Raw genomic sequence first — 17,851 nt, 5'->3', positions numbered from 1 at the left:
TGTGGATCCGGTGGCTGACCTTGAAGCCCATATTTGCTGCATTTGATCATCGATACTACGCAAGCGCACATCGTCGATGTTGCCAAATTGCAGTTTATTTTCGAATTATTTGCAGCTAAAATTTTTTTTTGAGTGTTAATAAATAATAATACAAATTCTATAATTAATTTTATAATTTCAGATTTATCTTGATATCCAAAAATAAGGAATGATATATAAAATTGAATATATAAAATTGTAATAATAATAACATTTATTTATATATTTACATTAGAATTAAAAATTATCATTCACGGATTTTTTCTTAATGGTTTTAAACTTATCAGAATTATTTTATTTCTGTCATAACTATTCTCAGATGTATAGAGCTGGCTAAATTCTATAAAGGCAAGTGGCCATATTACACTAGAGAAGAAGATTAGGTCATATATAAAAACTTAAGGCCATATATAAATAAATTACTTATTTTTCGTGGTTTATGTTGTGGTTTATGGTGGTTTAAGAAGAAGAAGAATTTAGAAAAAAACCTTAATTAGAACCAAAACTCTTGTATTTTAATAGTATTTATTATTTTATGACCAAAACATTATAGATTTACCATAACATTACTAAATTTTTAATATCAAAAGTGATTTTAAATCCATTTTGATGGATATCGGGGAGTTACTGGACTATAAAGTAATGACAGGCAAAACCTATTGAACATCTTTTTTATTTAACAATTATTACCTTATATTTCAGCCTCCTCAAGCCTTAAAACGGCCAGCAGATTCCGACGATAAACAAGATGATGTCGAAAAAGCTAAAAAAATGCGAAAAATTGCCAGAGCTAAAGCCGATCAAATGGCCAGACCTCCATCACCAACACCATCACTTCAAACACTAGACCAAATCACTGAAGAAGAAAGAGCGGAAATATTAAAATACGTTGAAACAGAGCAGACACAAGTAGGTAGTACTTGTATGTAAAGTAACATTTTTAATAATATTGCAATTTAAGGGAGAAGTAGTAGATGCCACTACTATCAAAAAAATTATTCTTAATTTTGAAAAAAGATCGTTAAAGAATCGAGAGATGAGAATTAAATTCCCTGATTCGCCAGAGAAGTTTATGGAGAGTGAAATTGAACTTCATGAGATCCTTCAGGAGATGCGTGTATTATCCACAGCTCCAGATTACTATCCGTTACTGGTGAAATTGCAAGTTATTCCCAGTCTGTTAGAATTACTCTCACATGATAATACTGATGTTGCAGTAAGTGAAATGTTTGTGTATGTTATGCCTAAAATGGATACTTGGCTAGTTTTAAAACTAACTAGCTATTTTACAAACTAACTAAAAGTGCTGTTATTTTGAATGAATCCGTCTATTTTTACAAAGTACCTGGTGACCAGTAGCTAGTTTACAAACTAGCTGGTTAGTTTGCAAACTATATATCTATTTTAGTTAATGTGAAGATTTCATATTGTTTGAATATAACTATAACTTTTATCAAATTAGGTAGCAACTGTAGAATTGCTTCAAGAGCTTACCGATGTTGATATTCTTAATGAATCTGAAGAAGGCGCTGATGCATTAATTCAGTCTCTTTTAGATCAACAAGTTATCGCATTATTAGTTCAGAATCTTGATAGGTAAAGTTAGAACACATTTAATATTCTTGTTTGTAGTGATATCGGTTGCTATAAAAATTTTAATTTTAGATTGGATGAAACTGTAAAGGAGGAAGCAGATGGTGTTCACAATACACTCTCTATTATAGAAAATCTTACTGAACTTCGTTCAGAAATAACCACCGAAGCTGGGAAGCAAGGTAAACATTAGTTTTTGCTCAGTTGATTTCTTTATTTAGAAAATATATTTATATTACAATTATGATTAGGTTTGTTAACTTGGATATTGAAAAGGCTTAGATTGAAAGCTCCCTTTGACCAAAATAAGTTATATGCAAGTGAGATGCTGTCAATTATACTACAAGATAATGAAAAAAATAGATTAATGCTTGGAGAAGTTGATGGAATTGACACACTGTTACAACAACTTGCATTTTATAAAAGACATGATCCAGCCACTGCAGAAGAACATGAATATATGGAAAATTTATTTAATTGGTAATAATAGTACAGGGGGTCTTTAATTTTGGACAAAAAGAAACATTTTGTATTTACCATAAATTGTCAATAGCCCAGTTATTTGACATTCAAAAATTTAAAAGATTATTGCATTTCATTTAAGAGAGACCCATATCTGTATTTTTATATTAAACAGCTTATTAAATGTATACAATTTTAGTTTGTGTAGTTCATTAATGGTTGTACCAAACAGAGACAGATTTTTGAAAGGTGAAGGCCTTCAACTGATGAATCTGATGTTAAGAGAAAAGAAAATATCAAGGAATGGATCGCTGAAAGTGTTAGATTATGCCATGGCTGGCCTTCATGGAAAAGATAATTGTATAACAGTTTTATAGGAGGTGTTAGAGAAAATTATTATGATTATATTTTTTTAGGTAATAAGTTTGTAGACATTCTTGGATTAAGAACTATATTTCCGTTGTTCATGAAAACTCCTAAGAAAAATCGTAGAAAAGTTTTATCAACTGAGGAGCATGAAGAACATGTTTGTTCTATTATTGCCTCTATGTTAAGAAATTGTCGGTAAGTTTAATTTTAATATAAATATAATAAAATCATTGACTAAAGAATACAAGGACCAATAACACCAGAAACCAAATTGTTACCAGTTGACACCAAAACTATTTGGCCAGTGCTGTGTCAGATAAATTAGGTTAATATAAAAAAATACAGGAATAAATAAAAAATATTAATTTAATTTTTTATGTCTGCCTTTTATAATAAAATTGATAATCAATTTTTTAACTAACAAAATTAATTTTTAAATGGGGCCATATGTGTCAACTAAACTGGGGAGTTTGCAAAATTTAATGTAGTAAATACTTACTGTTATGAATTATTAGAATTATTTAGTTATGAATAATCCATTTATATATATTTTTGGTAAAAGTTTTGACTACGCCTATGGTGGATGCTGCTTTTTTAGATGGTTATGCCAATTATTTAAACAAAAAGGTATTAAAATTTTCACAAAGGTACAAAACTGGTATGAGCTATTATACCCAATATGTAGCACATATCATTATATTTATAATATCATTGACAGCTGAACAAATCACCATTCTAATAAAATTTATACAAAGTACAGTACACACAATAAACTAGCAACAAACTATTAGAAATCGCTAAAATTGTCCGTGGTGTCACCTCCTTTGTTTTGGCATCAAAAAATGGCGTCCTATAATTTAACATCACATATTTTACTCCAGCCTGTATATGCGCGTTACGCGGCCTGGTACTCTTTAGCCAATGAATGAAATATATTTTTTGAAACCCCTTTATTCTTAGTGGTTCCCAGAGACAGCGCTTGATAAGCAAATTCACCGAAAACGATCATGAAAAAGTCGACCGACTTCTCGAGTTACATTTCAAGTATTTGGAAAAAGTTGAAAGCATAGATGAAACTTTGGACGACCGGGAAGAAAATGAGGACACAAACTATTTAAAAAGGCTGGAGGGAGGTCTTTTCACATTGCAATTAATTGATTATATTATCGTTGAAGTTTGTGCTGCAGGACCTGCAACCATAAAACAAAGAGTCATGCAGGTAAATATCAGATTTTGGTATTTATTTCATCTCTTCATACACGAAATTTTTTGTAGATACTGAATATGAGAGGTGCATCTCTAAAAACAATCAGGCATGTAATGAGGGAATACGCCGGTAATTTAGGTGAAGAAGGAGACAAGGAGTGGCGGGATCAAGAACAGCAACACATTTTACATCTTGTCGATAAATTTTAATTTAGAATTATTATTTTTAAGAGATATGTATGTTTATGAATATTCAAATATATTTTTCCCATGGAAGATACTGGTTTTATATGACTACAACTGTTATATACTGTTTTCATACGACTATAACTGTCGCATAATATTTTTATATGACTACAACTGTTACATACTATTTTTATATGACTACAACTAACTGTTACATATGACCACAACTGTAACATACTGTTTTTGTATGACTTCAACTGTTATATAGGTACTGTTTTTATATGACTGCCACTGCTGCATAGTGTTTTTGTATGTCTACAACTGCTACATACAGTTTTTATACGACTATAATTACTGTCGTATAGTTTTTTATATGACTACAACTGGTACATACTGTATTTATATGACTAAAACTTTTACATACTATTTTTATATGGCCACAACTTACATACCGTTTTTGTAGGACTACAACTGTTTTTATATGACTACGAATGTTACATACTGTTTTTTTATGGCTACTACTGTTAAATTCTGTTTTTATATGGCTTGTTTTGTATTAATCATTTAATTTCTATTTCTGCTATGTTTTGTTTAACGAGATAATTTCGACAAATGAAATATAAATCCCAAGAATAGCAGAATAAAAATCAATCCACTTTTTAAAGCTTCGTTTTTATGTAGAGTTTGGCTAACGAGAGAATTTATGGTAGAGTTGTCTGCCCTTTTAAATGAAAAGTACGCTGTTTTGCTGTCAATTTAAATATCGTCTGTTGAAATGGGATATTCTCTGGTTGTCCTTAATAAGAACAAGGATACGAAATTTCTACGAAAAAAATGCCTTTGATCAATTTTAACAAGTATCAATATTACTAATAAAAAATAATTAAGATTTTAGTTAAATTTTATGTTTAATTATTGAATGAAAGCCATTTAACAAAAACATTAGTCTGCTGATCCAATTTATGATATTATGGTATATTTATTTAAGATCACACGGTATATATATATATTACAATTTTTTTGTATCACCGTGTATATTTTTTTCCTCGCTTTCCACATGTCAGAAATCAGCTGTCACATCACTGTCATTGTCATATCGTCATTCGTTTTCTTGATTAGCCGTGTTGATGGTTGTATTATTACTATTTATTACAAATTGAAAGTAAATATTATTTTCTAGCGGTATACGAAGTTTAACTTAGCGGTTTAAAATGAACCTGTTTTTAAAAATCCTCTCAAATACTTAGACGCTTTAAATTTTCTGGGAAAATCAATATTAAAGTGTTTAATAAACAAATAGGACATGTCTGGAGTTTTTGGATATAGTCGGGAAGCTGTTAGGGTAAAAGTAAAGGTAAATATATTAATTATCAGTTAATTAATTGTAGAATTAGAGTATAAAGTGAAATTTTAGTATACTTTCTAGTATTTTTGCTGGAAATTTACATTATTTAAATTTAAGTAGGTAGATAAAAAATAAAATGTATACATAGGAAGTGATAATATTATCTTAATTTTATGCTGTTTACAGAAATACGAGGGCTGCTTGCCTGTTGAACTACGCAAATTTAGCGTAGATCCACAAATCACTTCCTTCGAGGTATTACAAAGCATTCTCGCCAAAGCTTTTGATTTAAAGGGTGATTTTGCTATATCCTATCGGGCTTATGATGTTACAGGAAAGGAGGTGTATATGAGATTACTCTCTGATTGGGATTTAGACGCGGCATTTTTGAAGTACGTAACTCTATTTTTATAAAACATAATATAAATATTGTTCATTATTTTAGGGCACATAATACATCAGTTGCCACCAATGCAGAACCTTGTTTATGTTTAAGAGTAGATCTAAAATCATTTGAAGAACAGGTTGATGATTGGGAGCAAAGACAAACTGTTTCCATTGTTACTCAGATTAGAACAGTATCCAGTCAAGAAGCAAAACCTGCTTCAAGATTACATGGCGTATTTAATCAGGTAGATAGATTAAATAAAAATATTGTTGTACATTAAAAGTGCCTACAAAAGGATAATGTATATATAAAGAATTCAATAAAAGTTGATGTGCATGTCTTCAAAAACGGTTAAACTATAACCAAATTAAATTTCTAATAAATAAAAATTCTTTTCAAATTTAGAAAGCAATTTTTCCTTTTTCTAATGATCTTATATCTTAGTTAAAAAAACAGTACACCGTCACATCAAGTAAATGAATTTGCCAATAAAAAAGACTACGTTGGCAGTCATGGCAAATGTTGCCAGTTGTCATGAGATTCTCATTTGCAAATCTGATATTTGTCATTTTCGATTTTATTATCTTTTTCTAATCTGACATTTTCAATTTTATTCTAATTTTTCTTTGACAAAATAGAAATTAAATGTGTATTTTGTTCTGTTAAAACTGTGAAAAAAAAGTTTCCTTGGCAACATTGCGACGTGCATTCGTCAAATACCGTATGATTAAAAAACGGCTTCCATTTGGCTTGAAAATGACGATCGATGACATTTCTTATAGAATTTTACATACCTAACATACCGCGCTGGCAAGTATTGCTACTGGGTCGGTATTTCCATGTCTAGAAGTGAATCGCATGGGATCTCATAAGGTCGGAGTGAGAAAAATGCGACGGCGTCAAAGACGGCGTGCTCTTGCGGCGTTGCCATATTTATCGGAGATATAGGTGCGCGTTTCCCTGGTCGAAAGACGCGTATTTCTAAAAGTTTGTCTTTTCGAAAAGATAACTAGATAAAATCATTAGATATATTTCTGGGCATCTGAAATCGAGTTATAAGAATATCGTTATGGTGTCCATTTTTTTATAAAGACAAAACGTCAATAATCGCGGTAATTTGAAAACTCAACTTTGTTAACACGTCCATAACACGCGATAACTCAAGAGCCACTTTAGATATTGAAACTTTCTATTTTTTATTTTGAAGTTCGGATCTTAGACATGATATTTAAATAAACTAGAGAAATAATTAGAGAAAACTTTGATTGGCTTCTTTTTTTTCGATTCAAAAATTTTTAAAAAAGCGTCCATCAACTTTTAGTTGTCAATTTGAATTTAGTGTATGGCAATTTTCAACCATCGTGTAACTTTTTTGTTTGTAAAGATTTTCACATACTATCTGTAAAGAAAATATAGCAGAAACATTAAAAGTTAAAAAAACACAATCCATCATTTCTAATGGATTTAGAGGTATCGATTTTTGAATCCAGACTTCGAATAGCGTCGACCACTGTCTAGCACCCACTCAATTCCACTTATTTTTACCAAAAGTACCGTAATTTCTGGACATTTTAGAGTTAGAGTCGTTTAATTTCTAACCTGCATTTAATAATATACAAGCTATAACGAAAATTACAACAATTCGTTATAAAATTAATAAACTATAATGAGACGTAATTAAATCGTGAAGCTGAACGCATGATGTACACCCTTCCTTAGAATTCTAAGTACTGGATTTAAATCTGATTTAAATTTTATGTTTACAGCGCTTTCAGATGGAGCGGACCGTCCGCGCAGATATTTTTTCAAGATGGCTCATCCGGACGGAGTATACGCGACCCATGTGAAATTGTTCATATAAACTCATGGTACTTGCTCGAAGTCGCGGAGAGTCTATCGCGGACGCTCCGCTCCATCTGAAAGCGCTGTCAGATGGAGCGGACCGTCCGCCAGTTCCATGAGTTTAAATGAACAATTTCACATGGGTCGCATATATTGTCGACGGCTATCTTGAAAAAAACACGACGGTCGCTCCGCGCGGACCGTCCGCGCGATCTCTCCGCTCCCCGCTCCATCTGGAAGCGCTGTTATGCGCCGTGACCGTGTCAACCGCGACGAAATTGCCATATCCCCTTCCACGTCTCTTCGCAATGTGCACAGTTTTTCGGTTTATTTCATACGTTTGGCAACGTTTTTACTCTTCTCTCTTTGTTCAGTACATAATAAACGCATTGTACTCTTCTCACATACGGGAATTTCGACCCAAACCCAAACCTTGCCAACCCAAAGTGCCGACCGTATAAAATGACAGCGAGTTCATTTCATAGTAATCGCTGACGCCGTTTTTTTTTTCGAGCATATTGTAATTTAACGACGTGCACGCCAACTTTTATTAATGTTGCTACAGATGGGAAAAACTCTTAATATGGTACAAAGAGCTTTCAATTTTGGAGAAGACGGCAATAATCCAATACCGCCACCTAGGCATGCATTAAACGATGGAGAGTTTCGTAGGTTTTGTGATGCAGTTGGTCAAATTGTTTATCCTAAAGAATTAAGATCGGTAATTTATTATGGCGGTATAGAACCGAGCTTGAGGTATTAATTCATTAAATTGGTTTTACTTGTACCACTTCAAATTTTATTTTACCTCTAGGAAAGTAGTTTGGAAACATTTACTTAATGTTTACCCCGATGGTATGACCGGTAGGGAAAGAATGGATTATATAAAAAGAAAAGCAAACGAGTATGAAAAGTTAAGAGACACATGGAAACAAGCCATAGCACAGGCATGCTAATTATTTAAATCAATTTATATCAGTATTTTGACGTTTGTTTATGTTTCAGGGCCCTGTAGTTGGGGAATTAGCCTATACCACAGGAATGGTTAGAAAAGATGTATTAAGAACAGACCGACACCATCCGTTTTATGCTGGAAGCGACGACAATCAAAATATAGCATCATTATTCAATATATTAACAACGTAAGGTTTTAGATTGTTTTTAGTTCTCTTTTTATTTCGAATGAGGCACGATTGTAACAGCGATTTTTTTGATAACAGGTACAACACTGTTCCAGTTCTAAAAGATATGCCTGTTCCAAGAAACCTGTTTTAGTTTCAAACTGTTCCAAAATGTAGACTAATGCCATGCTTGCGTCGTGCTGTTCTCTCTATAACCCCTGTTCAATTACTACGCTACACTAGGTGGGAATTCTAGTTCCTTGGGTGGAACTAGTTCCTTAGTTCTGATTCCTCCAGAGGAATAGTTCTTCGAACTGGGTCTTTAGTTCACAATAGTTCCCGACTAACATTGATATCCCCGTTGCTAATGGGTTTCGTATGATCTGTCTACTTTTTATAGTATACGAAATATAACGAGTGTGTAATTGCGTATGTTAAAAATCTCCTTAAAAACATTGCATATGTTAAAAATATACAGATAAGCTTTATTGCAGATAAAAAAAAAATAAAAAAGAAACTCAAATCAGAGTTTAAAAAACTATATCACAAACCAAAAGTTGGAGCAAATAATACAAAAATTTTACGAAAAATTGCATTTTTTCTCACTTCAAGCTTTTTGTCTAAAAATTCAGAATATCTACTTCGTTTTTATAAGATATTTCTTAATTTTAGGGACCTAAAGTGAAACATTCCCATAATTCAAAGAACTAAAAATCCAAAACAGTATCCATGACAATTTTCTGTGGTAATTACGCTGGCTGTGGCAATAGACAAGGCCGAATCCGTCGTCGTCGCCTTGTATAAATATCTCGGATCTGCCGACTGAATCGATGTATCGGGCTACGATTGCGCTGGCCGATCCATACGTAAACTAGTCTTTTATTTAGTTCCTCTAGGTCCGGATCTGATAACATACGGCTGGCACTCCCCACTAAATACTGAAACTGAATCGCCAAACCGGAATCCGGCTAAGCCAACCTAAACCTAACAAAAAATGAAACTGAAAGGAGAGCCCGAATTTATTCGAATGATTATCCAAATAATCATTCGGTTACTAGTATTATTCAAATGCTAATAATCCGGTTATCAAAATTGTTCGGTTATGCCCATCACTGCTTTTATTTAGTTCCTCTAGGTCCGGATCTGATAACATACGGCTGGCATTCCCCACTCCTGCCTAGCATTGGGCTACGATCGCGCTGGCCGATCCTTCGCTGTCGCATATTATTATATATCGGTCACAGTCTGATCCCAAAACAGGTCCTGAGACTCCTGAGGTACCAGTTCTTTGAGAAACCGAAAATTAGTTCCTTTCATTCCGGGTTCGGAATAGTTCATTGGAACTAGTTCGTTCACGAACTACACACCTCTACGCTACACTAACGTTTGTTCGCTGCTCGCGACAATGGAACTGGAGCAGAATAGGATATGAACTGTACCTGTTCCAAAGTATCATCACTAATTTGAATTATATTTTTCTTTTATTAGATATGCTTTAAATCATCCAAAAGTTTCTTACTGTCAAGGTATGAGTGATTTAGCATCACCACTTTTGGTAACAATGAACGATGAAGCTCATGCCTATATTTGTTTTTGTGCTCTGATGCAAAGACTGGCCACAAACTTTATGATAGATGGTATTGCAATGACTCAGAAATTTACTCACTTGGCTGAAGGTTTGATGTATTATGACCCAGAATTCTATAACTATTTGAAAGTTCATCAGGTATAATTTCATAATTTTATATGAGATATTCATAATGCTACTTGTTAATTATTTTATTTCTTACTGAATTAATGTAAGCTTATATCGTCTTGATTGCGCTAAACATAAATAGAGTCGTAGCTCTCTTGAGACATTATTAACGGGAATTAAGATGTTATAATTCCCTCTACCTTTTATAGGTAATAACCCTGAAATACAATAGAGATTTTGAGTAATAATATAAAGTGAACACTCGTGTAAATACTCTAATACTTTACTTACATCGTTAATGTCATGTTAATTAAATTTGCAAGAGAAAATCATTGATATCCCCTGCTAAAATATTTTACTTTCCCAGCCACTGAAGGTATGTTTATGTTCCATTTGGTAAATTGATTCACTTTTAGATAGAAGTAACGCTTGTCGTGCTTCTTCAGCTTTTTTTTTCTTCCATTTTAGTGGAAATGTACTCGAACATGTTCCGAATTGTACGAAAGACGTTTTTTTTTTACAAAAAACTCGGATGAACAACTGTCAATTATAGATAAAGGAAACAAGTTCCCAGTGAGCATTTTATTCCTTTAAGGGAAATGTGTTCTAGGTCACGTCGTTGTTACGTTACCAGGCCCATTTTCCTGATATGAAGCAATAAAACGCAGATACGTAACGGTTCCATAATGTTCCCTAAATGTACAAAACTTTGCTCACTGGGTTTAGATTGGAATGGTCGGCTTGCCGCCAAAACTTATAATTGTTTTGGAGTGCATACGTCGTACGGGATCTGGCGCTGCTATAGCGGTTGCTAAGAACAACCGTAAACAAGGAAAGAAATAATTTTCTTTTGTCAAAGTCAGAATCTTCAAAAATTATAAAATCTATCAAAATTTAAACTGCCCTCTTTGAAAAAATACCGAAAAGTGTTTAAACCGTCCATTTTCAAAGTAATTATTGCTATCTTGGGAGTTTAATTTAAATTTTATTTACTCAAACCCGTGATAATTGTGAAAAAGTGTCATTAAAAATTTAAAAAGCTGTGTGAACTGTGAACTGCAAAAACCATCGTGGATCATAGCATAACATCGGTTTCCAATGTTTTATAGATATTTCATACATGTCCTTATATAAAATAAAGTTTCTTATATGCAACACACTGTATTTTAATTAAAAAATTAAAAGAAAATAATAAATTTGAATATATAATATTTGGCAACATAATTCCGGCAAAAGCCGAACCGCTCCGAAATTATCAAAAGCTTTGGAGAGCGACCATTGTAAGAATGGCGCCAAATAGTATTTACATTGTCCTTATGGGCACTTTCCAATCTACATTTGTTTCCTTTATCTATGCCGGTCAATTTATAGAGAGGTAATTTATTAATAATGTTTTAATGCTATAGTAACTGGCAACAGTTCCTACCAGCAGCGTTTATCAAATATACCGGAAGATTAATAAATGCAACATTTGTGTCGTTTTAAAATGGGATAAAATATACTAAATTCAGTAAGAAATAAAATTATCTATGTACCACGTGAATTATAAAGTGTTAATAACCTCAGACAATTATTGTCCTTCGGGACACAAACTTTGCCCTTGGTAATTAACACTCTTATACATAGATAACTATTTTAGGCTGACGACCTTTTATTTTGTTATCGCTGGCTGTTATTAGAAATGAAGAGAGAATTTGCTTTTGACGATTCTCTGAGAATGTTGGAAGTTCTTTGGGCTTCGTTGCCCGCTGATCCCCCTCAACTAGAGCTCAAATTGTTTGACACACCTTTCCATCCTATTCCGGCCACTGCCACGCCTCCAATCAGCCCATTGGTAAGTATTTAAATGATAAAAATACTTAAGAATTTGTCTGTCTATTAAGATCAAGACCCTTTATCTCAGAAACGCATGGAGGTATTGAGTTGAAATTAAAACCATACACTCTGGTCTACAGTCCCTTGAACCTGTGAAAAAATCAAACTTCTATTATCTACTATCTACTAATTTTGGTTATTTTTTAGCCTTTTAGAAAAATCTTTGATTTTTCTTGATTTAAGTAAGATAATGGAATAGGTTGAGGGGACCTAAAAACTCCTTAATGTAGGGGGCTTAAAAACTCTCTATATCAGCGCATAAACGTTATTATGATAGTACTCTAAAAATTCAACTTTTACATAACTCTCAAAATTCTCAAAATAACGCCTCCCTTAATACCGCATATCGTTGCAATATCTAACCTAACTAAACGTTTCTGCACATTAATTCCTTTAATGCACAGTTACTGCACATTATTTCCTTTAATTAGGTGAAAACTCCACGGGAAAACGCCTACACCAAAGTCTGCGCCTTGCGACGTCAAAGTTCGTCGATATCATTAAGTAATTACGCTTGTAGAAAGTCTTGTCCCGTTAAACGACAGAACCATAGCTTAGACGAGACGATAAGTAGATACAAAGGTAGCGCGCTGGACATTAAGCTTAATAAAAACCAAAGCTTGGACGACGCCGCACTCACCCGCAACTTGAAAAGTGGCCGAAGTAGCGATTCCAGTCCTAGATCACCTAAGCATGGTTAGTAGAAATTATAAAATAGACAATAGGCTTGGTGCATTCTCCGCCGGTGCTGCCACTCTCGGAGAATACCATAAACAACCGACTAAACAAGTACATGGATTTAAATAGTGAGCACACGAAAAATTTGTTATATTATTATTCTAAAAGCGTTAGGAAGTATAATTTGTGAAAATTCTAAAAAAAAATAAAAAGGTAAGTATTTTGATATCTTCAGATGGTCTAACTTATAATTTAATATTCAAGCTAATAAAACTTTTTAGATGAGTTCCACTACGGTAGCGAGCATACTTTTACGCACTGGTTTTGCTAATAGGGCTATTATAATTTTAGATGTCCATTTAAAAAAAAATTGATTAAAAAAAGTATGCCATTAATGATCAAAGTATATTTATCTTCTCATAGTATAGGTATGCCTATTTAATTGAGTATGTAATGGGCACTTTGTTTACTCACTTATTTCGTCGAACTGTCTTATTCCATTTTTCCTTTTCATCAAAATCGGTGCCGGTGTGGGAATGCTGGGGAGCTATAAAATGTCCCGGGAGAGTGGCATTGAATGTTATTGCACCCATCAACCACGTAATTACGTCCTCCTTTACGTGTTAACATTTCTTCGGCAATTTTATTAATACATATTTGAATTGTCACAACACAACGCGACGGTTAGTTCGAGTTCTTTTTCACTTAATTTTTACTACCCGAAACAGCGTTACATCACACAAACTTCGTACCTGAGAATTTGATAGTTTCATGTTTATATATACCTATATACGGTATGTTTCATACCATACATAGTTTCATAACTGCGCTAGTAAAAACTAAAATATTTCAATATTGTGACCTAGCCACGATTTCAATATTGTTTCAATGCGATGAAAATGAGCGGTAACTTAAACAAGAACCTAGAAATAAAGAAGGTGGACAGTTCTGATTTCTGCCGTACCGAGCGGTGCTGTCGGAATTTTAAACATTTAAAATGGTTGTTTGAAATGCACTAAGCCTATACTCTACATGTATTTTTTAACGCACAACTAACACATTAGTTAGTGAAATGCTAAAAATGTATGTATATTTCCAACATTCGCTAATTCTAAAGTCTATCCAACGAGTCACAGGTGATTTTGACATCCCAACGTGACAAAAAATACAATTTGTCTGTGAATTAAAATGTCAGACACAACTGTCACTGTCAGGGATCCTCCCGTTGGGACAGACTATATATCATCAAGTGCTTTTCTTACACAAAGCGATCTAAAATGCTTAAAATAGTTGGCTGTTCTGATTTTGCTCATACGAATGCCAATAAATTTATCGACATATCGAGATAACTAAACTATATCGACAGATGAATTGCGAAAATTTATCAATAGGTAAAACCCCCATTATCGCCTATCTCTAGCATCCATAACTAACCTGCTCTAACAGTGTATAGCCAATTATTTTAATCATTGAAGATCGCTCCGTACATACTTAGCATGGTTTCCCCCCTCTTATAGGTGGCTCCAAAGACGACACATCCCCCTCCCCTTGCTCCGAACAACTTCGAGCACGATCAGTCTCACCCCTCGAATCGAAATCCGACTCGGTAGTGCTTAATAACCGCTTAAATAACCAACCCATCGTCGCGAAAACGAAAAGCGCAAGCCTCTCCTCCAGCATGTCGAATCTAATCAAAAACACGAAAAAAGGCGGCCATTTCAAAGAGCTAAAAGACAAAATTGCGGTCCATAAGATATTCTCTTCTTTAGATAGACTAGACGCCACTCAGAGTATCAAGGAAGAGGACGAAAAGCCGAAGAAAGTCGTTAAGAATTTGAACGAATTCTTAAACTTCGCTGGTATGAACAAGAATAAGATTTCGGATAGAGCTCAAGGTCAGAATCAGTTGCAGGCGAACGAGAAACCGAAAATTATGCTGACTAAGTCCAGCTTTGATGATTCGGAAAGTTCCAGCGACAAACCGAGATGTTCTTCGACATCCAACACGATGACGACAGACGATACGGATACGTTTGATGAATACAGTCCGGATGACAGTCAAGAATACTTTCCCATGACTACTTCCGTGACGAGGGAACTGCGTCTGGAATTGGAGAATTTAGATAGGAAAGTTTTCGGGGATCATTACAACAGTAAAGTTTCCGAGTCACCTTCGAGCGATTGCGACATCAAAACTGCCAACAAGAACGAGGAAATACGGCGGGAAAAGCCTAACGGCGGTGACGTTTTCATTTGGGAAAATCCACTACACCAGGCGAGTCCGAAGAACATGCCTTCTTTCACCGATACGCCCGATGAACAAGCCGATATAGATTACGACCCTCCCACCATGGTAAACGAAACTTCAGCTACCAAAACCGTCACTCCGATTAAGATTATCAATTCTACATGTAAAACGGAGACAAGACAGAAAGTCGTAGCGAATATTTCCGCACCCTCGCCCCAACCTAAGCCTTTTACTTGTCAAAATATACCTCAAGAGTGTCATAACGGTGCCGGATTGATGACGAACTCTTGCGAGGAAGTGACGGAAACCAAGTCATCTACATTCTTACCGCCACCTGGTGAATTTGGCGGAGGCAATCCGTTCCTGATGTTTCTCTGTCTGACCGTTCTCCTTCAGCATAGAGATCACATAATGGGCAAAGGTATGGATTATAACGAGATGGCGATGCACTTCGACAAGATGGTAAGAAAGCACGAGGTGACTCGCGTCTTGAATCAAGCGAGACAGATGTATCTTAGGTATACCAAACAACAAACTATTGCTCATCAAAAACTCGAATTGAAAAATGAGAATTGTTGATAAAACGATTAGGTAGAAAGAAGTTTTTTGACTTAGAATTAACTGGTAATAAATTGTATTTTTAAAATAAAACCTTGGTCGAACCTTACTACTACTTAAATAGTATGGCCTAAAATACATTGAAAACTATACTTATGACAATTATGAGCTTTAATATCATAGTTAATAATTATTAGTATAACGTGCTCAGTGAAATTTTACACTATTACAGCATGAATTCAAACTATATTCCTTCTCCTATTATTGTTACCTCTACTATTATTCCCGGTATTCTAAATTGTCACTGCCAAAAAAATAGAGATTCAAACTGAACTTATAGCTTATTTATATAGAAATGTACAGGGTTGTACGAATTGTATTCGGAAAACTTTAATATATTCTGCAGATAAAAATATGTTAAAAAGTTTGTATAAATGTATGTCCTAAAATGCTTCGTTTCTGAGATACAGGGCATACAGGGTGTACAAGTTTCATTTTTATTACAATTTTTCGAAATAATATAACGTCGATATTTGGATGAAAACTGGTGTCTGGGTGTTTTTTGACGTAAGAAATTTGATTTCGATGTCAATATGACTCCTATTTGTAGGGACCCAAGGACTGTATATATTCTAAAGGACTGTTCGATCGCGTCAAATCGCCGCTATCGTAGTCACCCTGGAAGCTTAGTCACGCAGGGACCAGCGCTCCACAGTGCGGCGGATGGTTATTCTAGCGGGATAAAATCTCAGGAGCGATATTATATGGTTGGTTGATAAAAATGTATCGAAATACAAAGAATATATACGACCAATAAATAATTCATGCATTTTTATATCAATTGGAATGTCTACTATTGATTCTTATCAGTACACATTTTTGGTTTATTTCTAACCAAACGGTTTTGTCTCGCTAGATTTATCTTCCGCCGCACTGTGCACTTGTCCGTCAAACGCAAAAATAACTGTCACTGTCTAAAATCTTTAGCGCGAACTTCAACTCGGTCCCTAGAAAACGTAAAAAAACTGACAATACAGGAAGATAGGAATCGAACTATCCTTATCTCTATAGTATCCTTGGGAACCACCTACGTTTTTTTTTATTATTTTGAAGAGTAATAACTTTTCGTCAGTCCCTGTATAAAAAAACTACTGAGTAAAAAATATACATTTCCGTCATTCTTTACGTAAAAAAAGGTCACTTGGTAAAAATCGCTGTGGGCAACCGTTTGTTCTAAAGATATTTGGAATGGAAATAGTCATTACATATTACAATCATTGACAAAAAATAAACATGTTGACTAGATAGTTATTTGACTGACATGATAAAGTTGGGAACTTTTTATTTTTTTAAATTAATCATAATTTTTCTAGAAGAAAAAATTATTAATTAAAAACAATTTCCGTTGAACCTTTGGTACAAAAATATTTAAAATTTATTTTTTCAGTCCAATAACTATCTAGTCAACGTGTATAATTTTTATCAATGATGACATGTATTGACTAACTATTTCGATTCCAAATGTCTTGAGAATTCTTGTCATTACTCTACATATTAGAGACAGTGGTTTTATGACAAACGTCAGATTGATATTTTTTGTGACTGGGCATGTTGAACAAATAAAACATAATAAACTGTTTTAAATAAAGTAGATACAATTTATAAACACTGTTAATTTTAAGTCAAGAAAACTTTGTCAAAATCACATGTCTTATGGTTAGTCAAGTAATAGATACTGTGATATTTTTAATTTAGTTCTCTGTCATAAGTTTTCAAATTTCTAGATATTTCTAAAATTTTCCTTTCTTGCCAAGATTCATATTTTTTAATCTTAATAGTGTTCAAGTTCAATAATGTGGGGTGAATGTACAGTAACAGATTTCAATATTTGACGAGATGATTGGCGCGTACTATAGTATCAAAAAAAAAGCCTATGAAATCATCATATCTATGTACTACACAATCAATAACACCATACATATAAAAAGTCACAAGAAAATTAGAGATATGATATCAGTTTTTGGAAAATAATATAATTAGGATAAAAAGATATTTTAGTTAGAGGATGGTACCAGAATATTGTTGACATTTCAATACGGAATCCTTAAGTGTCACTCACATTTTGTAATTTTTTAATGAATAATCAGGTTTCAAATGAATGTAGGTACATATTCAAAGAATAAATTAGAAATGCCCATTTTTTACCATAATATCTGACAAGATTATCAAAGTTAGTGCAAAGAAA

At 33.6% G+C, this 17,851-nt stretch overlaps 2 protein-coding genes across 3 annotated transcripts; both read left to right on the top strand.

Moving 5' to 3' along the window:
• Positions 1-501: 501 nt before the first annotated feature.
• Positions 502-3,945, top strand: LOC115885006 (beta-catenin-like protein 1). Its single transcript, XM_030903748.1, has 10 exons — positions 502-678; positions 742-948; positions 1,001-1,255; positions 1,502-1,635; positions 1,705-1,814; positions 1,884-2,112; positions 2,294-2,454; positions 2,511-2,658; positions 3,424-3,682; positions 3,739-3,945. The coding sequence occupies exons 1-10, from the start codon at positions 649-651 to the stop codon at positions 3,877-3,879; spliced, it is 1,674 nt and encodes a 557-aa protein (XP_030759608.1). The 5' UTR covers positions 502-648; the 3' UTR covers positions 3,880-3,945.
• Positions 3,946-4,970: 1,025 nt separating this feature from the next.
• On the top strand, positions 4,971-16,043 carry LOC115884982 (TBC1 domain family member 25). Of its 2 annotated transcripts, none has more exons than XM_030903728.1 (10): positions 4,971-5,209; positions 5,387-5,592; positions 5,646-5,832; positions 7,996-8,186; positions 8,245-8,377; positions 8,436-8,572; positions 10,040-10,277; positions 11,887-12,081; positions 12,554-12,818; positions 14,570-16,043. In XM_030903728.1, the coding sequence occupies exons 1-10, from the start codon at positions 5,159-5,161 to the stop codon at positions 15,625-15,627; spliced, it is 2,661 nt and encodes an 886-aa protein (XP_030759588.1). In that variant the 5' UTR covers positions 4,971-5,158; the 3' UTR covers positions 15,628-16,043. The 2 variants fall into 2 exon arrangements, with proteins under 2 accessions (XP_030759588.1, XP_030759580.1); XM_030903720.1 differs by having other exon boundaries at positions 14,318-16,043.
• The last annotated feature ends 1,808 nt before the right edge of the window (positions 16,044-17,851 follow it).

Source organism: Sitophilus oryzae, unplaced genomic scaffold (genome assembly GCF_002938485.1).
Source record: "Sitophilus oryzae breed Bouriz unplaced genomic scaffold, Soryzae_2.0 scaffold_111_pilon_pilon, whole genome shotgun sequence".
Taxonomy (NCBI): domain Eukaryota; kingdom Metazoa; phylum Arthropoda; class Insecta; order Coleoptera; family Curculionidae; genus Sitophilus; species Sitophilus oryzae.
This window is presented reverse-complemented; position numbering and strand designations above follow the sequence as displayed.

What these genes read in the sequence shown, in the direction of transcription:
- LOC115884982 (XM_030903720.1), top strand. Translation starts at nt 5,159, where the DNA reads ATGTCTGGAGTTTTTGGATATAGTCGGGAAGCTGTTAGGGTAAAAGTA. An exon ending in TTAGACGCGGCATTTTTGAA is followed by an intron (nt 5,593 to 5,645) that starts GTACGTAACTCT and finishes TCATTATTTTAG; the next exon opens with GGCACATAATACATCAGTTG. An exon ending in GGTATAGAACCGAGCTTGAG is followed by an intron (nt 8,187 to 8,244) that starts GTATTAATTCAT and finishes TTTTACCTCTAG; the next exon opens with GAAAGTAGTTTGGAAACATT.
- LOC115885006 (XM_030903748.1), top strand. Translation starts at nt 649, where the DNA reads ATGGATATCGGGGAGTTACTGGACTATAAA. An exon ending in GGGAGTTACTGGACTATAAA is followed by an intron (nt 679 to 741) that starts GTAATGACAGGC and finishes CTTATATTTCAG; the next exon opens with CCTCCTCAAGCCTTAAAACG. An exon ending in ATGATAATACTGATGTTGCA is followed by an intron (nt 1,256 to 1,501) that starts GTAAGTGAAATG and finishes TTATCAAATTAG; the next exon opens with GTAGCAACTGTAGAATTGCT.